Source organism: Carassius gibelio, chromosome A24 (assembly GCF_023724105.1).
Source record: "Carassius gibelio isolate Cgi1373 ecotype wild population from Czech Republic chromosome A24, carGib1.2-hapl.c, whole genome shotgun sequence".
Taxonomy (NCBI): Eukaryota; Metazoa; Chordata; class Actinopteri; order Cypriniformes; family Cyprinidae; genus Carassius; species Carassius gibelio.
In genome coordinates, this window is record NC_068394.1 from 15,154,965 (window position 1) to 15,178,511 (window position 23,547).

The 23,547-nt window shown below is 39.7% G+C and overlaps 1 protein-coding gene across 2 annotated transcripts in view; it reads left to right on the plus strand.

Moving 5' to 3' along the window:
* The window catches only part of LOC127946279 (piezo-type mechanosensitive ion channel component 2), a 118,149-nt gene extending 95,068 nt beyond the window's left edge, over positions 1-23,081 (plus strand). For both annotated transcript variants that reach the window (XM_052542744.1, XM_052542745.1), the window contains exons 34-53: positions 2,108-2,176; positions 2,257-2,423; positions 3,831-3,997; positions 6,765-6,905; positions 7,923-8,183; positions 8,938-9,196; positions 13,123-13,305; positions 13,379-13,562; positions 14,836-14,956; positions 15,048-15,195; positions 15,611-15,825; positions 15,907-16,065; positions 16,146-16,293; positions 16,378-16,566; positions 17,479-17,571; positions 17,660-17,829; positions 19,097-19,213; positions 19,287-19,366; positions 19,450-19,663; positions 21,736-23,081. In XM_052542744.1, the coding sequence (XP_052398704.1) occupies positions 2,108-2,176; positions 2,257-2,423; positions 3,831-3,997; positions 6,765-6,905; positions 7,923-8,183; positions 8,938-9,196; positions 13,123-13,305; positions 13,379-13,562; positions 14,836-14,956; positions 15,048-15,195; positions 15,611-15,825; positions 15,907-16,065; positions 16,146-16,293; positions 16,378-16,566; positions 17,479-17,571; positions 17,660-17,829; positions 19,097-19,213; positions 19,287-19,366; positions 19,450-19,663; positions 21,736-21,988 (3,338 nt within the window). In that variant the 3' untranslated portion in view covers positions 21,989-23,081. The remainder of the gene's footprint in view (positions 1-2,107; positions 2,177-2,256; positions 2,424-3,830; positions 3,998-6,764; positions 6,906-7,922; positions 8,184-8,937; positions 9,197-13,122; positions 13,306-13,378; positions 13,563-14,835; positions 14,957-15,047; positions 15,196-15,610; positions 15,826-15,906; positions 16,066-16,145; positions 16,294-16,377; positions 16,567-17,478; positions 17,572-17,659; positions 17,830-19,096; positions 19,214-19,286; positions 19,367-19,449; positions 19,664-21,735) is intronic.
* Positions 23,082-23,547: the final 466 nt, after the last annotated feature.

Here is a 23,547-nt window from a genome sequence, read left to right on the forward strand (position 1 = left end):
TAGACATATGAACATGGACAGATAGATGGACAAACAGATAGATGGAAAGACAGATAGATAGAGTGACACAGAGAGATAGATAGACAGACAAACACTGACAGATAGATGGACAATCAGATAGATAGACAGATGGACATGGACAGATAGATAGACAGATGAAAACGGACATATAGATAGACAGATTAACATGGACAGATAGATGGACAAACAGATAGATAGATGGAAAGATAGAAAGATGGAGACGGACAGAAAGATAAACAGATGGACACAGATAGATAGACAGATGAACATGGACAGATAGATGGACAAACAGATAGATAGACAGAGGGACACAGAGAGATAGATGGACACAGACAGATAGATTGATGAACAGATAGATAGACGGACAGACATGGACAGATAGATAGACAGATGGACACGGACAGATAGATGGACAAACAGATAGATGGAAAGACAGATAGATAGAGTGACACAGAGAGATAGATAGACAGACAAACACTGACAGATAGATGGACAATCAGATAGATAGACAGATGGACATGGACAGATAGATAGACAGATGAAAACGGACATATAGATAGACAGATGAACATGGACAGATAGATGGACAAACAGATAGATAGATGGAAAGATAGAAAGATGGAGACGGACAGAAAGATAAACAGATGGACACAGATAGATAGACAGATGAACATGGACGGATAGATGGACAAACAGATAGATAGACAGAGGGACACAGAGAGATAGATGGACACAGACAGATAGATTGATGAACAGATAGATAGATGGACAGACATGGACAGATAGATAGACAGAGGGACACAGACAGATAGATGGACATGGACAGATAAATGGACGAACAGATAGATGGACGGACATGAACAGATAGATAGACAGATGGACACGGACAGATAGATGGACAGACATGGACAGATAGATCGACAGATGGACTCGGACAGATATATAGTTGGATGGACATGGACAGATTGATAGACAGATGGACACAGAAAGATAGATAGACAGAGGGACACAGACAGATAGATGGACACGGACAGATAGATGGACGAACAGATAGATAGACGGACAGACATGGACAGATAGAAAGACAGATGGACACGGACAGATAGACAGATGGACACGGACAGATAGATAGACAGATGGACACGGACAGATAGATAGACAGATGGACACGGACAGATAGATAGATGAATGGACATGGACAGATTAATAGAAAGATGGACACGGAAAGATAGATGGACAGAGGGACACAGACAGATAGATGGACAAACAGATAGATAGATGGACAGACATGGACAGATTAATAGACAGATGGACACAGACAGATAGATGGACACGGACAGATAGATGGACGGACAGATAGATAGATGGACAGACATGGACAGATTAATAGATAGATGGACACGGATAGATAGATAGATGGACAGACATGGACAGATTAATAGACAGATGGACACAGACAGATAGATGGACACGGACAGATAGATGGACGAACAGATAGATAGATGGACAGACATGGACAGATAGATAGACAGATGGACACGGACAGATAGATAGACAGACAGATATGGACAGATTGATAGATGGGCAGATTGATGTCCAGCCCTGGTTTTGATGCTCTGTAGTTTTCTGTTTCAAAGAATTACATGCTCTGGTATTTAATAGTCATTTTGTAAACACGAGTGCGACTCTACTGGGAACATCAAGCGCCTCATTAAACCCACTCTGCTGAAGTTTGTAAATGGAGGCTCGCTCTGCCAGCTCCCTCCTGGTGGGCGGCTTCCAGGCCCCGGCATTCTTGGGTCTGAGAGATGAAGAGGGCCGTGTTACATTCGCTACGGTCAATTCATCCCATATGATGGCTGGACAGATTTTCAACCTTCTCGCCAGATTCAGGAGCCAGCTAGAGCCAATAAAACATTCAGTTAATATATATTAAAAAATAGCTTATCCAGCACACTCACAATGTGAAAATGTGTCTGAAACCGAAAAAGTTATACGTTGGTGTAACAAATTAGGGTTAAAGGTTATTATCTGCTTATTATATTGTAATAATGCTGTAACTTTTACTTTTTTTCATCATTTGCAGTGCATGTGGCCATTGAGGAAGAAGATCAGGATGAAGCTGTTACAGAGGAGGAGGTATCAGAAGGACCAGGTTAGACCACACTTCAAATACTCCTCTTATTATGATTTACAGTTGTCATGTGCATCAATATGCATGTCTCTGTGCTTCAGATAACATCCTGAAGCGAGTGTTCAACATTGTGAAGTTCTCCTGGGTGCTCTTCCTGGCCCTGCTGGACAGTTTCACCGCCTGGCTCAACTCCATCTGCCAGGAACACATCGATATCTCCACCGTCCTGCGGATCGAGCGCTGCATGCTCACTCATGAGGTCAAAAAGGTAGTGCTGGCACAAGAAATAACACACTAGAGGGCTGTAGAGTGGCCTGCATCTGCACTTGTATTTTATTTATTGGGTGCACATGACAAATAATGATCTTTACTTTTTTTATTAATGTTTTTTATATTCATGTTTTTTTTCTATTTATGTTTTTTTTTTAGAATAGCAGAAAATCTACATATGTATTTAAAAAAACATGCAAAATAAAAAATATTATGATATACAAATATGAATTCAAAAAAATTAATAAAAATATAATGTGATGAAAGAAAAAGTTAATACAAATATAACCATAATAATTTTATAATGAATGCACCTTTTTGACAATACAGTATACAGCTTTATATATGTAATTGGCTACAAATTGTAATACTTCATATTCAGTAGAAGAGTTATGAAAATGGTTAGATATATCCATACTTTGTAAACTTTATATAAAGCAGTGTTATTATCCTTAACTAAATATGAGACAATACGTATTACTAATAATATTTCCTAATTCAGTTGAAGCTGAAATAGAATAAAATTATACAATTAAATATGATATATAAATATTAGATTTTAAAAAATGAATAATAAATTGAAGTAATAAGTCTAAAAATTGAAATAAATATAAAGGTAAAAATAAATATTATATATATATATATATATATATATATATATATATATATATATATATATATATATATATATATATATATATATATATATAATGACAAATGACAAAGACATAACAAAATAACTAAAACTCTAAAATTGTAAATATGTAATATTTATATGTTATATGTAAACATATAAAAAGAAAAGCTAATTCAATATATTACATAAGTACTATAAGTAAGGGATAATGTAAAGGTAAAGTTGTTGCAAAAATAAATTATTTAGCAATGACAACCAGCTGGATTTACATTATCCCACTAATTGGAAGGCTATTTACCACATGCATAAATAATTAGACAAAAAATGTTGATTTATGTTGATTGTTTATATATTATAGTAGCTCTTTAAATGCAAAAGAAAAAGAGTTTGCACAGACATGAAATATTGATTTGAGAATTTATTATTTTATAATCTAGTACAATATACAAAACAATTGTTCTGACAACAATATGAACACTTCAATGCTATGACAGTTTAATATTAAAGAAAGTACAGTCGATAACTTAGATGTACGATGGCAGCATCAGAATGCCACGACTGACCAATTGCAATCAAGCATGTAATAATAGCATATAAATAATGTTAACATAAGTGTAATTGAATCTTGTGGGCTCAAATGACTGCATGGAGTCGTATGCAGAATCAGTATTAGCATATAATAACACCTCACATGAATAATGAGCATCATGCTTGGAACGGACAGCACTGTAGACCTTGAGGTTTAACCCCTCGTCTGCTGCTCTGCAGGGGAACATTCCATCGCGGGACAGCATCCACACGTACTACCAGAGACAGATGTGCAGGCCAGCGTCCACCCAGTCCAGCCTGGACCGGACTGAGGACATGTACTCGGACTTCAGCCCCCTCCGGAGCCAGGCTTACGAGTCCGATCTCTCCAGAGAAAACCTGTCCAGGTGAAGAAACTGTGTTTAGTAAAGGCTCAGTAACAGGGTTGGATGCATAGTGAATCAGATTCTGCTTATCGATTTTGATTCTTAGCGATTCCAAGTCAAACATCAAACATCATGGTGAAAAGTGCTTTACAGATAAATATGAAGTTTTACTTAGGTCATTGTACTAAAATATATCCTGCATGTTAAGCTCCGCCTCCATTGAAGAATATCAATGCCTAATTCTGTAGCCCCGCCCACTGATTCACACATGATACAGTAGGTAAATAACATAAGTGACGAGCAACCAAGCAATAAACATGCCATTGAAGATCGCAGAATATTGTGCAGTGCCTGGTTGTGGAAGAATACCTTCCTTCAGATTCAAGTATTAGGAATGCGTCGTTGAACTTTATTTTTAATAAAGTTTCAGCTGACGTGAGTAAAACGCTGTGCGTTTGTTCGCTTTATTTCACAGCGGATTCCCATTTAAACAAGACGCTGGGATTTGCAGAGAGATTGAGATCAAAAATCAATGCTTTGTGTCTTTATTGAATCTGACAAGAATGACGAAGCACACTTATGTGTGTAAAAAATATTTGTACTGTGTGTCACTATTGCTTTGTTAGAGATGGCTTGATATGTCCTGATTATGTGTACGTGTCTAAGCGAAGTCACAGAAGGCTCCAAGTTACTTGACAAACAGAAAGTTAGTTTACTAAACGGTTATCCAGTAATAGCAGTGGGCGTTCACCTCCAAGTCTTCAATGCGGCGCGCCCATTAAAAACCAGGGGAGAAAATAGCCTGTTACTTATTGATTTTGATGTTTTTTAATGTCACAAGTGGACCTCATGCAACAGTATAAAATAATAATAATTAAAAAAAAACTTTTGTGACCCCTTTAATGTTTTATTTTATGCAAGAAGTTAGAAAGAAAGCTTAATATAAAATAAATATTCCCATGTAATATTTTCCTTAATTTACTATGACTTTATAGTATAAATTATTTAATTTAAAAACAACTTTATATTTATACTTATTATACTTAATATTTTTTCTCAAACAGTTTAAGTGGGATTTATGTAAAAAGCCTATGGAAATCAATGGGATCCACCAACAGTTTTTTGGGTGAACTATCCCTTTAATGCACCAATCACATCAAAGAACCAGGAGTTTCACTCAGCAGTGCAGGACACAGTTAAAGGGGAAGCTAACATGACAGTAGATGATGGACTTTCCGAGCAACAAAACAAGTGGGTTTTCCCAAAATAACTGATCGTTAGACATTGTAATACACAAACAGCTCTGAGCATAAGTACACATACGGCCTTTACGTGGCCATTAATCCTTATTAAAGTTACAAAAGTCATTCAGTTAAGATTAGCGAGCTATTCTCTTTTGCTCTTTGATTACAGAAACAGGAATATTAGGCTGCTGTCACTTTAAGACCTACTGCACTGTTCCAATATACTGACACGCATGCAGTTTCTTTCTCATGTTTATATATACTTAAGACCAACTGTGTTTACAAGGAAATTATAACATACATTTGTGTGTATTTGTCTGTTCAAGAAGACAGGAAAGAGATCTCAACTCCGCATTCACACGATAAATGAGAGACAGCTTTCTGTGTTCATGCTTTGGATGTGTGTACGAGTGCCGAATTGAGTTCTCTTTTGCGTCCTCTTGCGCTTAAATGGTTTAAGATCACGTTAAAGCATGCCTGCTCGCTTCTTATTGAATCCACGGTTCTTGGAAATTCTGAAGCGGTTGTAAACTGGATCTTGTCTTCGATTCCCAACGCTACTCAGTAGTCTATATAAGTGCTCAAAGTAGCTTGTAGATTCTCAAAACAGCACTAGATGTCTACTAGTAAAAACTAAAACTGGTATATAAAATGATGACCTAAGCAGCACCTTCTGGTGAATGCAGCTTCTGTCGTTTCATTTTAGTGACTGTGAACTGTAAATCAGACACTGTTCTCATTAAATGAGCAGCTCAGTTCAGTGTAGCAGACTGTTATTTTGCAGGACGTCTTATTTTGACTTATTTTTACTCTCGCTACACCCAGTGTAAGGCACACACTGCAGATAAGGTGTTTGCCAAGGGTTCAGTGTGCCAGATTTCAACAACAGCCTTCTGTCTCACCAACACACTGACGCCAAATCATCAGATTCCTCAGCTAATTAAAAGATAAATATAAATACATATTGGCTAGACATATGCTGTCTAAATAGTCCCAACCTCGGTGGTATAAAATTTAATGATATAACTTATGATGCTGATTTATACCATATTTAAACTATTCACAAATTTGTTCAATTTTTTTGGTTCAGTTTCTGAAAAAAAGTATTTTCTGCTCAGCAAGGCTGCATTAATTTGATCAAAAAAACTGTAAAAATGTGAAATATTATTCTTATGTAAAACAGCTGTTTTCTGTGTGAATCTGTGTTAAAGTGTAATTTATTTCTGTGATGCACAGCTGAATTTCTTTTCAGCATCATTCCTCCAGTCTTCAGTGTCACATGATCAGAAATCATGAATAATATGATGATTTACTGCTCAAGAAACATTTCACAGTTGTGCTGCTCAATATTTCTGTGGAAAGCGTGATGCATTTTATTTTTCAGGATTCACAGATGAACAGAAATTTCAGAAGAACAGCCTTTATTTGAAATATAATTATTTTGTCACGCTATAAATGTCTTTACTGTCACTTTAGATTAGTATCCAGTATTTTTTTTCGTCAGTGAATGCTGAATCTGGTTTGTGTCTGTGTGTTATCTGTAGTGTGTACACAGAATCCACTGTGCCGTTCGAGTCTGAGGAAACCAGTGAGCGCGTTCTCAAAACCAGCCAGCGATCTCGACCCAGACTCTGCCGTCTGTCCGGTGTAGACCTGCAGTCGTCGTCTGCAGACAGTGCAGCCAGGTATGAGCCCTGTGTTTCTGTGTACCTTTCTGTCATTACCAGTCAGGAGGCAGGTGACTCTATTATGCGTGTAAACTAATCTGTCCTGAGTGTTAACACACACTCACACACAGCTGTGGATGGCTACTGTAGCGCTGTGATGACAGACAGACTGTGTTTCCAGAACCTTCTGCTCACACACAGATATACAGATTATATACATAATATATGGTGGATCAGACTATGATTTATTAGTGATTTTGTGGATTTTGCAGAGTAAAAAGTAAAAATAAATAAATATTTAAAACGGAACTAAAAAATCTGAAACCTTAGTTAAATATCACAATTATGTTCTGCTCTTGTTTCTGCCACAGAATAAATGTAAAAAAATTGAAAGGTTCTGACTTTTTACTCTTACAATGCTGAATTTTTCTTTGAAAACTGAGTTTTAATCTTATATTTACAAGATATAAGCTCTTAATTGCGTGTTTACATCGTGCAATTCTAAGTTTCTGTCTCATAATTATGATAAACAAAAAAGAGAAAAAAATAAATCATTAGAATTGTGAGAGGAATACAATCAAAATCTGAGAGTCAGATAATTAATTTCTATTTCATAAGGTTATGCTCGGGTTTACAAAGAGCTGAATAGATTTTTTATATTAAAATTTTAGGATATTTGGACTGGAATTTGATGTCTTTTAAAAGTCATGTCAACATTATAGCTCAATTTTTTTTCTTTTTTCTTTTTTAATAGAAGCAGAAATTCCATGTATATAAATAACATGTTGTCATATATAAACAATTAATTATTTTGTATATTTTTTAAATGCATTAAATAATTTTATATATTATTCACTAATATAAAAATAAACATATCTTCTGTTTGTTACTGTATTTTACTGTTTCACATCCAGAGTAGTCAGGATGCAGTGTTTAATGCGAGTGTTCTGGTAAAGTGGGATGGCGGTCCCCCTTGTGGTTATTATCATGAGTTACAGCGATCAGCCTGACCTGAGCTCTGTGTTCCTCTGGCAGTGACCACACACAGTGCACTGAGCTGTACTCACGACAGGGCACCAGTGACACCGTCGAGGAGGCTGTGAGAGAGCATACACACACACTGTGGACGCAGGGCGCAGCGGACATCCCTCCGTCCTACAGTAAAGCCACGGGCCTGGACTCAGTGTGTGACGCAGAGGGAAGGAGGCTGAGGATCCAAACACCGGATGAGAAGAGCGCTGATGTTCTGCTCTCAAAGAGCCAGCAGCTGACGGCCAGTGAACTGCTGCGGAGCAGGTGACCTCAGACACACCTGACGCTCAAGATCCAGCTGCAGTTATTTGATTAATTCAATATAATAAAAAAACATTTTTAGAATTGCAATCATCTGTTGTCTGTGTGAATCTGTGTTAAAGTGTAATGTATTTCTGTGATGCTCCGCTGTATTTCCAGCATCATTCCTCCAGTCTTCAGTGTCACATGATCTTCAGAAATCAGAATAATATGATGATTTACTGCTCAAGAAACATTTCTGATTATTATCAATGTTGAACACAGTTGTGCTGCTCAATATTTCTGTGGAAACTGTGATAGATTTTATTTTTCAAGGAATAACAGATGAACTTTCTTTTCAAAAGAACAGAATTTATTTGAAATAGAAATCTTTTGTTACATTATTAATGACTTTACAGTAATTTTTGATCAGTTTAATGTATCCTTGCTGAATAAAAGTATTCATTTCTTTAAAAAACAAACCTTTGGACAGTAGTTTAGGTAAAAATACAATTGTGTAATATTTGACACGTGTGAATCATTTGAATCAATTTTAACAACACTTTAAATGCTAAAAAATATTTTATGGTCCAATTGGTTAAATTATTTTAATTTATGTTCTTAAAGCAAGGCTTTTTATGTATTGTGGAGTAAATAAAGAAAGAAAATGTATATAAATAATATATAATTATTTTTTTTTTTTTTCTTTTTGTTTAAACTTCATTTAATGATTTTTTGTTTCCTGTGATAATCCCCGTCTGATGTTGTTCTCCATCAGGATGTTCTATGACGAGGAGCTGGAGGCGTCGGAGCTCTTCTATCGCTCTCAGCCACAGTTCCTCCAGCTCTGCTACGCTCTCTACAACATGCTGGTGGCTCACTCTGAGATGGTGTGTTATCTGGTCATCATCCTCAACCACATGATCTCTGCATCGGTGGCCACGCTGGTGCTGCCCATCCTCATCTTCCTCTGGGCCATGCTGTCTGTTCCCCGGCCCAGCAAACGCTTCTGGATGACCGCCATCGTCTACACAGAGGTACCACTCCAGGCTCAGACACAGATGGAGGATCTGCGTGACACTGACTGACTTTGCATGCACTTAATAAGAGTCAATTATGCATAATTACAAACACTAAAACAAACCCTAAACCTGTAGTACATGTTGTTTATTAATATTACTCTGTACTTAAAGCTGCGATACGTCACTTTTGGCACTCTAGGGGTTAATAAACAGAACTGCATCTATACATCTACATCTGAATTTAAATGTTACAGGGGGAAAAAAAGGAAACAAAGAAATCATGAAACAAAAAATAAGTCATGTATTGCAGCTTTTAATTGTACATTGCAACACGGACATCTTAAAATAACCAAAGTTTGGTTTGCATCAATTTAATGCATTATGTTTATTTTAATATTTATTTACTAATCCTTGTTTTTTTTTTTTCAAATTAAAACACAGCTGTTCATCGATAGTTCATGTCAGCTCAGATCTGTTAAATAGTATTTACAAATACAATCATGTATTGTACAGTAAGTTTAATTAATGCTTTAGAGGTATTTCTTTAATGTTTATCTTAATTAATGTGAACAAATGAGACCTTACTGTAAAGTGCTGTCATGGGAGAATTGTTTTTTTTCCTGAAAATGCTAGTTAATGTTCTCGCATTGGACTTCCTATAAAATATTAAATATAATGTTTGTGTGTTACAGTTTTTGTGTTTTGTGGCAAAACATGGCTTGTAAATCTCTCATTGTGCAATATTATAATCAAATCTTGGATTCAATCTTTTTATCAACTTTATTTTTCTTTGAATGAGCACTGATTTTGTGTTTCTTTTTGGATCTGATTGATTGCTCTGTGTTTAATATTCACCATATTATTGAGTGAATATTACCAAAGTTATCCACAAAAAAATGCTTTTTTTTTTTTTTATCAAAAACTGGTGCATAATTTCAGATCAATGAGGCCTGCAATCAATCAGCTCCAAAAACAAACACAAAACCCATGCTAATGAAGGAGAGATTTACAAGCCATTTTAAAATTTCGAGAGCTTTTCGCCCTGCCCTATTACCCTCACAAAACGCCTCCATCCCCGCCACCTCTCGTGCTTCGGGGGGCAGTGGTTTCCAGCGAGATATTAGATGTTCCAGTGTTTCCTGCCATCATTCAGGACACGGAACATCTACCATCCCCTCAAAAGGAAGGGTAAAAATTGGTACCACTCTCAGAGAATCTGGCAGCATGGAAACTTCTGCCGGGCATTTCTGCGTGGGTACTAAGCACAGTACGGAAAGGATACAGGATCCAATTTATTTGTCATCCTCCACGTTTCAAAGGCATGATCTCCACATCCTTGAAACTGGAGCTGATGCAGATACTGTCACAAGAGCTACAACTCTTCTGAGCAAAGAGGCCATAGAACATATTCCTCTTCCAAGGAGAGAGTCGGGCTATTACAGCAGATACTTCCTGGTTCCCAAAAAGGGTGGGGGAGTGTGTCCAGTCTTAGATCTTCGAGGCTTAAACCGTACAGTCAAAGCGCTCAAGTTCAAGATGTTAACCGTCAAGACGGTCGTGTCGCAAATCCGGCATCACGATTTGTTCATCACAATCGATCTGAAGGACACATATTTTCACATAGAAATTTTGCCACAACGCAGGAAATTCCTGAGGTTCGCTTTCGGGGGCGAAGCGTACCATTTTCGGGTTCTTCCATTCGGCCTAGCCTTATCACCCCGCATGTACACAAAATGCATGGATGCAGTGCTGGCTCCATTATGACTCCAGGGCATTCGCATTTTGAATTACATCGACGATTGACTGATACTAGCACTATCGCAAGAGATGGCGCTACAACACAGAGACATAGTGTTAGCTCATCTAGTTTCTCTAGGAATGAGACTCAACACCAAGAAAAGTGTTCTTTATCTGTCCCAGAGAACGACTTATCTCGGGATCGTTTGGAATTCGATCACGATGCGGGCACAACTGTCTCCCGCTCGAATCGAGACCATTCGGTAGACCATGAGCAAGGACAGGCTAAGCCAAGATCGCACTGTTCGTCAGTACCAAAAGATGTTAGGTTTCATTGCTTCAGCATCCACGGTGATTCCTCTGGGGCTGTTGCATATGAGACCGTTTCAGTTGTTGGTAAAAGCCAGAGAATTTAATCCAAGAGCGAATCCTCGAAAGCAAATAAAAGTGACGCGCCACAGGCTTCGTACACTATCTCTGTGGCTCACAGCACGGTTCCTTGCCTTGGGTCATACTCTAGGGGCACAGTGTCATCGCAGGCTGCTACCACGTATGCCTCCATGATGGGCTGGGGAGCAGTCTTGGATAGCCACCCAGCTCAAGCGGAATGGGGGGGTCATCAGCTCGATTGGCACATTTCGTATTCGTATTTCTGGCTCTGAAATATTTCCTCCATCAATTGAGGGGCTGTTATGTCCTAGTACGGGTGGACAACACAGCAATAGTCTCTTATATAAATCACCAGGGGGGTCTGCGCTCACGCAATCTGAACAAAATAGCGAGGCAGATTTTTATTTGGGCCCAGGACAAATTCCTGTCACTCAAGGCAGTGTACACTCCAGGGCATTTGAATGTGGGAGCAGATTTACTGTCCAGACAGACACTACCGACGGGGGAATGGAAACTCCACCCAGAGGTAGTGAAACCTGGACCTCTGCGCCTCCCATCAGACAGCGCAGTGTCCCCTCTACTTCTCTCTGAGACACCCAGCCTCCCTGGGTCTGGATGCGATGGCACACACATGGCCCAAAATGCGTCTGTATGCGTTTCCTCCAGTTTCTCTGCTCCCAGGAGTTCTGGCCAGAGATCGCCAACAAAGGTCTTGCCTCTTGCCTCTCCTCGACGGCTCGCCATGGGCAATTCTGGAGAGGAGGGACCTTCTGTCTCAGGCAGGGGGAACGATATTCCATCCCAGGCCCGACCTGTGGAATCTTCATGTTTGTCCCCTGATGGGTACCAATTGAAAAACACAGGTCTTTCGCCGGATGTGATTGGTACCATTCTTAGTGCTAGGGCTTCCTCCACCACAATGTAGATCCAGTCAACTGCCAGATTGGTTCAGTTCTGGACTTCATGCAAGAGAAATTATCAACAGGCACATGCCCTGCCACTCTTAAGGTTTATGTGGCCACTCTTTCGGCTTGCCATGCCTTGATTGACGGGATGCCACCTGGGAGACACCCTCTGCTCTCTCGCTTCCTTCATGGGGCCAGACGACTGAATAGCTCACTCCACCAGGGGGGTCGCCACCTCTAGTGCTTTAGCAAGGGGTGCCCCCTTAAAACAGGTTTGTGATGTGGCAGGTTGGTCCTCTCCGCACACATTCATAAGATTTTATAGTTTGGATGTTCATGGTACTCCGGGCTCTCATGTCCTTGAGTCAACATCACAAGCTAATGTCTGAGACTTTCTTGTGGTTTTGTAGCACATCTGCACAACCTTAGGGGTCCAGGCTTTATCAAGCACGGCAGCGTGGGTATTCTCGTTCCCTATGTGGAACGTTCCGGTTACTTAACTGTAACCTTGTTCCCTGAGAAAGCAGAACGAGATGCTTCCCTGCATTGCCGTGCTGAATATGTCCCAGGACTGCTCTTCAGACAAAATATCCTGTTGATGCACCTGTGGCTTATCTATTTATAGCCCTGTGTTGCGGGCGCGCTCCGATGACGTCATCAATCGAGGCTATATTACCTCCGGGTCAATTCTATTGATGTGTTACACACAATATTTATAGCTGGTCATGATTAAGACGTTTCCCAAGCATCTCGTTCCTCTTTCTCAGGGCACAAGGTTACAGTTAAGTAACCGGAAACATTATATAATATCGACCGACTGACCACATACAAATAACCCATAGTGGTTGATCTAAATAAAATGTTGCACTGTTCTTTCTCAAGATAATATATTCTTATTTTCTCACACAGGTCACCATAGTCATCAAGTACTTCTTCCAGTTTGGCTTCTTTCCGTTTAACCAGACCATAGGGATGGAAAAATCCAAACCCTTCCACCCGCCCAACATCATCGGTGTGGAGAAGAAAGAGGGCTACGTCCACTACGACCTGATCCAGCTGCTGGCGCTCTTCTTCCACCGCTCCATCCTGAAGGTAGGAGATGCTCTTCCACATGTGTCACGGGTCTGAAGTGAACAGGAGTCCTGAGACTGCTCTTCTTCCTCAGTGCTACGGTCTGTGGGATGAAGATGAGCCCAGGTCAGGAGGTCAGACGGAGGTCTCTCAGCGCTCTGATTCAGACAGTGAAGAGAAAGAGGCCTCACCAGTCTTCAGAAAACCCCTCCACAGCAAGACCCCGGTGCCACGGCAGACCTCCAGCGTCTCTCAGCGCTCGGCCCGCTCTAGAGCAGGTGAACCCACATACACGCTTCTGCTCGTGCACTGCCATTCATGAAGGGTCGCTCACAGAAGTGAAATTTGGTGGCTCAGAAAGACCTCAGGAACTTCCAAGCTGAATTAATGATACTTCTATTGATGTATGGTTTGTTAGGATCTGACAATATTTGTCTGAGATACAACTATTAGAAAATCTGGAATCTGAGGGTGCAAAAACATCTAAATACTGAGAAAATCATCTGTAAAGTGGTTCAGATGAAGTTTTTAGCAATGCATATTACTGATCAAAAATTACATTTTGATATATTTATGTTAGGAAATGTACAAAACGTCTTCATGGAACATGATCTTTACCTAATGTCCTAATGATTTTTGGCATAAAAGTAAGAAACTGTAATTTTGACCCATACAATGTATTGTTGGCTATTGTTACAAATATACCCCAGAGACTTAAGACTGCTTGTGTGCTCCAGAGACACAAATAGGGTTTTCTAGTTATGTCAAGCTCTATTTATTTAATTTTTTTGTCAGTAAAAAATAAACAACACAAAAAAAAACATAATCATGAATTTGCGTGACTAGCTGAACCCGAAGTGAAATCTGTGTGTGGAAATCTTCCAGCATTTGCTGGGATTCCTATTGATTATGGCTTTGAAAATTTGCTGTAAGAGATCGCATCTTGCCTACATTTTTCCCAATGAACACATGTGCTCCTAAAGTAAAAAATCAGGAGCACATTAAAGAACTTGCGATGCAAGGAAGAAAAGAGAACAAAAAGTGCACGGTTTTTAAATATTTCAACTCGAAACTTTATATGATAAATGCATGCTTATATATCCTATATGAACAGATTATTTTGCCGATTCTTGTAAAATCTATATGCTGAATGTTTTAATGTTAGCTACAAGAGTTTACAATGAATCAAATGCTAGATACAGTTTATTGTGTAACCAAACAACATTAGGCAAGAAAAAAAAGTGTGATTTTTATTGTTTGCAAACTGCGAAGAGATCCTTTAAAACATCCTGTAAAGCAGTGCTGCATTTGCACTTTGAATGCCCAGTGTTCACATTTACTTAATTAATAATCACATTAGGCTGTATCCTGATTCCTGCTTTTCTATCCCCAAATCTAAGACCTCTTAGAATCAGCATTAAGATGATTAAATATTTTAAATACTGTAGAGACTTGTTTATTGGCAGACATGCTCCCAAATAGGTTCACAGCTCGCACACATCAGTTTTAGGTCTGAAATGCCTGACCTGGGCTCTGGATGTGTGTCCGCAGGCCGCAGCGGCTCCGGGACGAGTCTGCGTTCACTGAGCGCTCATCAGAAGAGCCGCAAGCAGCTGGTTTTGGACAAGCTCAGAGAACAGCTGATCAAAGCAAAGCGCTTCACCGTCAAGACGTGAGACTCCCGCTCACCTCACTCATTAAAGGAAGCTACATCATCATATTACTTATGAAATATTCGATCTGCTGGGTTTGTGTTGTTTCAGGATCCTGGACATCTATCTTCCCATCCGGCAGTTCTTCTATAACCTGATCCACCCGGAGTACAGCGCCGTGACCGACGTCTACGTGCTCATGTTTCTGGCCGACACCGTCGACTTCATCATCATCGTCTTCGGATTTTGGGCTTTCGGGGTTTGTAGAGCTTCACCTGCTGTTCCTTTAACAAAAGAAATCCTCTTTGACAAAGCAGTTAAAGTTGTTATGAAACAGAAATAATGTTGTAATGAACATCCAGGTGTAATGGATTGTCAGGGAAGGAACTCTGTTCTACCCATCAGTTTTTGATTGCATTTTTGTTATATATAAATGTGGGTATTGCATTAAAAAACGAGTCTGAGTTCGTAGTTGATTGTAAGACATAGCAGCTTTTTAAATTCTGTAATTTCAGAAGTTATGATATTTTGCTTAAAAGATATAAGCTCCAAATACAAAAAAAAAAAAAAAAAAAGAAAGACACATGGATGATCCGTTCACAATATTTATGCTGACTTTGAAAAAAGAAAAATGTAACTGCAGTAACACCGAAATGAAACTGGTTCCTCCACAGAAGCACTCTGCCGCCGCTGACATCACTTCCTCTCTGTCGGAGGACCAGGTTCCCGAGGCCTTCCTGGTGATGGTGCTGATCCAGTTTGGGACGATGGTGGTGGACCGTGCGCTGTACCTGAGGAAGACCGTGATGGGGAAGGTCATCTTCCAGGTCATCCTGGTCTTCGGCATTCACTTCTGGATGTTCTTCATCCTCCCAGGAGTCACCGAGAGGTACATGAGGAATGATATCACTATTGAACCCGCTGAAGACGCTGGAGGTCATCTAACGAGTGACTGGGTTTGATTTCCCAGGCGTTTCAGTCAGAACAAAGTCGCCCAGCTCTGGTACTTCGTGAAGTGCATCTACTTCGGTCTGTCGGCGTATCAGATCCGCTGCGGTTACCCCACACGCGTGCTGGGCAACTTCCTGACCAAGAGCTACAACTACCTCAATCTCTTCCTCTTCCAAGGGTAAGACGTTCAGCCGCACTCATTACACACAGAGAGCATTACAACATATTAAAGTCACTCTTCATGTGAACGGTGCTCAGGTTTCGGTTGGTGCCGTTCCTGACGGAGCTGCGGGCGGTGATGGACTGGGTCTGGACCGACACCACGCTCAGTCTGTCCAGCTGGATCTGTGTGGAGGACATCTACGCTCACATCTTCGTGCTCAAGTGCTGGAGGGAGTCGGAGAAAGTGAGAGACGTCCAGACGTCCAGTGTCTGTCCGAGCGGCGTTCAGACGCAGGATTCACGGAGGTGTGTGTTTGTGTGTGTTCAGAGGTATCCCCAGCCTCGAGGACAGAAGAAGAAGAAGGTGGTGAAGTACGGGATGGGGGGGATGATCGTGATGCTGCTCATCTGCATCGTCTGGTTTCCTCTGCTCTTCATGTCTCTGGTCAAGTCTGTGGCTGGAGTGGTCAACAAACCGCTGGACGTGTCTGTCACCATCACGCTGGGCGGCTTTCAGGTGCGTGACAGACAGCTGCGAGGAGTCAACTCAAATCAGGAAAAATTAACACCACAAACTTTCACAGACAAGGCTTAAGGCTAGTCTCAGACTGAAATGCATGTTTGAGCTCTCATCTGAAAATATCTTGCTCTGAAAGATCTTAAAATTTGTCAGTGCCATTGTTCTCGAGATGCACACCTGTAACGTTCTCTTCTAAGGCATCTTTATAAAGCTGCTTAAATACCTTAATTTAACTAAGGCCTAGTCCTGGCTTAAACTAAGTCCCGTCTGTGAAACCGCACAAAAAATCATCTATTTAAATTATTGAAGCTCATTTCTGCCACGGAATTAAAAAGTAAAATCTCTCCATTTAGGTTTGTTTTCACAATCTGGACACAAACACAGAATTCTGACTTGATTTTGGTTTTCACCATGGAATAAATATGTAAAAGTTAATGTTTATCTTAGAATTTAAATTTTTTGTTTTTTTACAATTAATCTCAGATGTTTATATCTCACAATTCTGAGTTTAAATCTTGCATTTCTGACTTGTTTTTGACATATAAACTCAAAAGTTAACAAAGGTTTTATTCTGTGGCATGAACAAGCTTCCATATGAAATAAATATAAACTGAAATAATGTTTTATGTCAGCAACATTTCTCATTTTCATTTAGTTGAAGTGCTAGAAATATGAAAATCTATCATTCACAGAGCTGGTGGATTATTTACAGTTTGTAGTGGATTACTGATTACAGATTACATGATGGGAACTGTAGTTACTGATCTAATATTGGTTCATCTTTTTAGGTTATGTGTTCTGACAATTTATCTAACTTGTTTTAAACGTACAATTAAATGTGTCATATTATACATTTAATGTACACAAAAACTGGCTGAAAGTGAGTGTGATCAGATGTCTGTTTTCCAGCCCATCTTCACCATGAGTGCGCAGCAGAATCAGCTGAAGGACATCACTGACAGAGATTTCATCAGCTTCATGAATTCATACAGACACAATTCTGTAAGTCCGTCGTCAGTGCTGTGATGCTTTGGAGAATGGCCACTCTTTAGTCGCTGTGTAGTGTGTCAAGTGCAGTTCTCTTTCCCAGAGTGCACTGCAGTTCTTGGAGGCGTATACGGCGGAGGACGTGACCGTGGCGGAGCTGGAAGGAAGCTCCAACTCTCTGTGGACCATCAGCCCCCCGAGCAGGAAGAACCTGATGGACGTCCTGAGCAAAGAGGACCAGTTTCCTGTCACCATGTCCTGGAGCATCCAGAGGTACAGACACAGAGCATCCCCTGCACTGACCACCACTTTTAGAGATATATATATACTATGCTGTTCAGAATTCGAGTAAGAATCTTCTGCTCACCAAGGCTGCGGTTATTTGATTAAAAATACAATATAAACTGTAAAAATGTGAAATGGTATTCTAGTGTAAATCATCTGTTTTCTGTGTGAATCTGTGTTAAAGTGTAATGTATTTCTGTGATGCTCCGCTGTATTTTCAGCATCATTCCTCCAGTCTTCAGTGTCACATGATCTTCAGAAATCAGAATAATATGATGATTTACTGCTCAAGAAACATTTCTGATTATTATCAGTGTTGAACACAGTTGTGCTGCTCAATATTTCTGTGGAAACTGTGATGCATTTAGTTTTTCAGGATTCACAGATGAACAGGAAGTTCAGAAGGACAGCATAAATTTTAAATATAATTTTTTTTTTAAATATATTTACTTACACTTTTATGGCAATTTAAATGGATTTATTTTATCCATTTGAATACCATGTACTAGGGATGCACTGATACCGATACTGGTATGTGATGTTCACTCACTTAGCACATACATTTGGATTAAAACTAAATTGTAAAAGAAAAAAAACTATTTCTAGTGGCATTCACTATAAATATAATTTCTTTTCAGCCTAAGGCACACATGACTTTCTGGCAAAAGTGAATCGTTTTCTTGCTTGAGTGTTTCTGCATTAAAAGAGTTGCTGTGGAATATAAATCGCAGCATGTTATTAAGGCACGACTAACTATTGATAGTTGTGTAAAAACATACTAACAGCTGTCTGAATCATTTTAGGTTGATGGTGATCCATTACATACCTTTCTATCAAATTGATCTGACACTTGTCAAGATGAATTTGTTCTGACACAGTTTAACAATGAGTTCTTGTCATATTTTATTACCGTCGTCTAAACTATAGAGAATAAACTGTGATAATGTGAAATGTTGAAAGGGTCTGAATAAATTCTGGTTTGACTGTATCTGTTTAATAAATTGAGTTAACCAGCTAACATTATACATACTCTTTTGGTTTCTGTGCCCAGTATTTAAAGAATTTACAAATGCAATAAAAATATCGGTATCAGTACTCAAGTACCAAAAATAAAAGTATCGGTATCGAGCGAGTACTGGAAAAAATCAGTGCATCCCTACCATGTACCATATCCAAGACCATTGTAATGGTAATTATTGCTAGTGTAGTACAGATGCACATCACATATATCCCATAATACTTCTCTCTTGTGCAGGAATCTCAGTTTGGGAGCAAAGGCTGAGTTTGCAGTGGACAAACACATCACATATCTGGACATGAACACTAGACAGGAGCTGGTAGCGTTACTCAATGGAACCAGAAATAAACCTGTGTAAGTACAAATTGAACACATTTCATATTTATATTGATGCTTGTATATTTAGGGTCCATTTTCTCATTCTCAGGGTCATAGAGAAAGTGTTTCCCTGCTTTATTCGAGCACCGAGTGACTCAAACGCCAAACCCGTGGATCAGCTCTATACAGGTACAGTAGAATCAGGATGACTGCTCTCCATGAATACTGCCGTCACCTGTAACTCACACATCTCATCGATCCCTCTGCGCCAGATGAGGGTTATAAGAGCATCCAGCTGGACTTGGAGAGGTCTCACACCGGCAGTGAGGACATTCAGGAGTGGTGGATCGTGGACCAGCCGTCCGCAGCAAAGATCCAGATGAGATCCGAGTCCAAGCTGGAGAAGAAGAGAGGAGCAGGACTGCAGCTGTACGTCTTCAGTGATAAAGTCAGTCCTCCCAGCCTGGGCTTCCTGGCAGGATATGGGTGAGTCACGGGATACGCTCCCAAACATCTCTGAGCACGCAGTTAAACAGTTACATCAAGGACCATTAGCCACTCCCACACAGATATCAGTGTGTGTCCGAGAGAGTGAAAGTGACGTGACATACAGCCAGGTATGAGGACCCATACTCAGAATTTGTGCTCTGCATTTAACCCATCCGAAGTGCACACACACACACACACACACACACACACACACACAAACACCATGAACACACACCATGAACACACACCCAGAGCAGTGGGCACCATTTATGCTGCGGCACCCGGGGAGCAGTTGGGGTTCAGTGTCTTGCTCAAGGGCACCTCAGTCGTGGTATTACCAGCCTGAGACTCAAACCCACAACCCTACAGTTAGGAGTCAAACTCTTTAACTACTAGGCCACGACTTCCCAGAGTATGTTTGTTTGTTAGTGTTTGAGTGTATAAGAGAGTCTGAGAGTGTGTGTGTGTGTGTGTGTGTGTATGAGAGAGTCTAAAAGAGTGTGTATGTGTGTATGAGATAGTGTGTTTGAGTGTGTGTATAAGAAAGTCTGAGCGAGTGTGTGTGTGTGTGTGTAAGAGAGTCTGAAAGGGATAGTGTGTCCGTTATGTAACAAAAATATATTGCAGTATATTGGAAAATATAATGTATTATATTAGAATATATTCTTTTATATATTTATTTTTTTCCAATATATTGCAATATATTGAAAGCGGCAATCATTTGTATATTTTGCAATATATTATATAATATATGTATCATCAATATATTATTGAATGTATTCAAAAATATAAAATATTAGAAAATAAAAAGGGTAAATAATATATTACAATATATCACAATATATTTTAAGAAATATATATTGGTAAATATATTTTCCTTTCGTAAGGGGTGTGTGTGTGTGTGTGTGTGTGTGTATGAGAGAGTCTGATAGAGAGTGTGTGTGTTAGTGTGTTTGAAAGGGATAGTGTGTGTGTTTGAGAGTGTGTGTATGAGAGTCTAAAGGAGAGAGAGAGAGAGAGAGAGAGAGTGTGTGTGTGTATATGAGAGAGTCTGAGAGAGAGTGTGTCTGTGTGTGTGTGTGAGTGTGTTTATGAGAGAGTCTGAGAGAGAGAGAGAGAGAGAGAGAGAGAGAGTGTGTGTGTGTGTGTATATGAGAGAGTCTGAGAGAGAGTGTGTGTGTGTGTGTATATGAGAGAGTCTGAGAGAGAGTGTGTCTGTGTGTGTGTGTGAGTGTGTTTATGAGAGAGTCTGAGAGAGAGAGAGAGAGAGAGAGAGAGAGTGTGTGTGTGTGTGTATATGAGAGAGTCTGAGAGAGAGTGTGTGTGTGTGTGTGTGTGCGTGTGAGAGAGTCTGAGAGAGAGAGAGAGCGTGTGTGTGTGTGTGTATGAGAGAGTCTGAGAGAGAGAGAGAGCGTGTGTGTGTGTGTATATGAGAGAGTCTGAGAGAGAGAGTGTGTGTGTGTGTGTGTGTGTGTGTGTGTATGAGAGAGTCTGAGAGAGAGAGAGAGAGCGTGTGTGTGTGTGTGTGTGTGTGTGTGTTTCAATCAAAATGCTGGTAGCTTTCAGAAATTTGCAGAATAATTTATTTATTTATTATAATCTGGATACTACATTTACTATATTTCCAGTTATTACAGAAAAAAAAGAAAACGTAGAAAATAACGCAAAAATAAATAAGATATATAATTTTTGTTATTAAAAATACGAAGAAAAAAATGCAAATTGCAAAGATGCAAATGAAATACAAAATGCTTCATTAAGTAATCAAGTAGGTTTAAGTATCCAGGTACAAAATACTACGGAAATTGAGTAATCAAATGTAAAATAAAACACTGCATAGTCTTCACTGTATAAATTAAATATAGATCCATGTTTTCCCTGAGATTCCTTGGCTCATGTGGAGTTAAATTCATACCAAAATGTATGCAATTTTAAATTAACCAAACACACACACACACACACACACACACAGTTCCTCATTTTGCATCTTTTATGGTTGGCCCCTTAATTCCTGCTTGCATCGTTGTGTATATTAAGTGTTGTGTTGTGAATCTCTGTGCCTCCTGCAGGATCATGGGCCTCTACGCATCCGTGGTGCTGGTGATCGGGAAGTTCGTCCGCGAGTTCTTCAGCGGCATCTCACACGCCATCATGTTCGAAGAGCTTCCGTGCGTCGACCGCATCCTCAAACTCTGCACAGACATCTTCCTGGTGCGGGAAACCGGCGAGCTGGAGCTGGAGGAGGACCTGTACGCCAAACTCATCTTCCTTTACCGCTCGCCGGAGACCATGATCAAGTGGACGAGGGAGAAGACCAAATGAGCCTCCTGGGATTGACTAAAAAACCCAACGATCCCAAAGAAGGATGCTGCTTCTCACAGGAGGGCTGTATTAAAGACTGCGAGGTTCAGCTGCCTACTACGAGACCTTCAGGTGAAACCGCTGTACCAAAGCGTCCTGACCGAGAGCCGAGGCTTTAATGAGCTGTAGCGCCACCTGTCTGTCGGGAGATTCGTTAATCATGCGATGTGCAATATACTGTCCTGGAAGCTGTCCGTAAACTTGAACAGAGAAGGGAGACGGTGACTGAAGACTAGCCACTTTTTTTAATCTGAGAAAACTGGCCCCAGAAGTGCTTGGCTTCGTGAGACGACACAACATTGAAATACTGATCTCTCCGAGCTCGATTTAAGGCTTGAACGGAGGACTGAAGTATACGCTCATCAGGATTCGTCGTGTGATTGTGGACCAATATCACGAGCATAACGCACATTCTGGAAACCAAATGTTGTCTTATTTGTCTGTCTACCTGTTGCACTTTTTAGTTTTTGTTTAAACGTATATTTAAATGACTATTTTTTATGCATAATTCTGCAGAAACTCAGACGTCACTGTAAAAGGCATTCGAAATCACAGATTCTCTTTATTCAATGATATTCTGAAACCAAGCAAATCTACAAAGTTTCCTTGCAATTTCAAAGCACACCTTCTCATTAAAAAACGAAAACAAACTGCAACAAGAACTAAGGTTGTTTCACATGTTCATTTAAGGCATTAGATGCATTTATTTGCGGCATCCTGCTTCATTTTCTGACAAGGTTTCACATGAAAAAGTTAAGAATGAATGGAATAAGTTTAAATAATATTAAAGCTACAAACACAATGTACAGTAAATACCTTCCCTTTTTTTTTTAAGGTAAGACAGGCACTGTTACTTGATTCCAGCATAGAGAATATTCCTATGATAGTGTATAACTTAAAATAATGAGTTGTATAGTATTGAAATACTGTACATATAAAGACTCCTGATTCTCCCACAGAAGCTGTTCGTCAGGTTTGGGTTTATGCAAGCTTGTATCCTCCATGCAATAAAAGATCAATAAAAATAAAGGTCACTGCAACTTTAAGCTCACAATTTGGACTATTTATTTTTATATATTTTGCAGTGAAAAGAAAAATTCTGACTTTCATGGTTTTGTTGCAGTTAACATTATAGGATAAGGGCAAACCTAAATATGCATAATTAAAAGAGGATGACGATGCATAAACCTGCTGCTTTTCTTCTCGGGATGACTTTTCTCTCCTTAACAGTTCTGAAAGCATCTTAAAACCATAAACACCTCCAGTACAGGAACATAATGTTTGGGGATCATGCTTGCTCCTTCACAGAGGAGCGTCCGGCTGCAGATGTGGAGCATGTTTGGTAGACTCAATTTTTTTTTACATATTTATTAAACCGGTCATTATGTCCTGACAGTAGAATATGAGACAGATAATCTGTGAAAAAATCAAGCTCCTCTGGCTCCTCCCAGTGTCCTATTGCCATTTGCAGAAAGTCATGCGCTCCCGGTAAAAAACAACCAATCAGAGCTGCGGTCCGT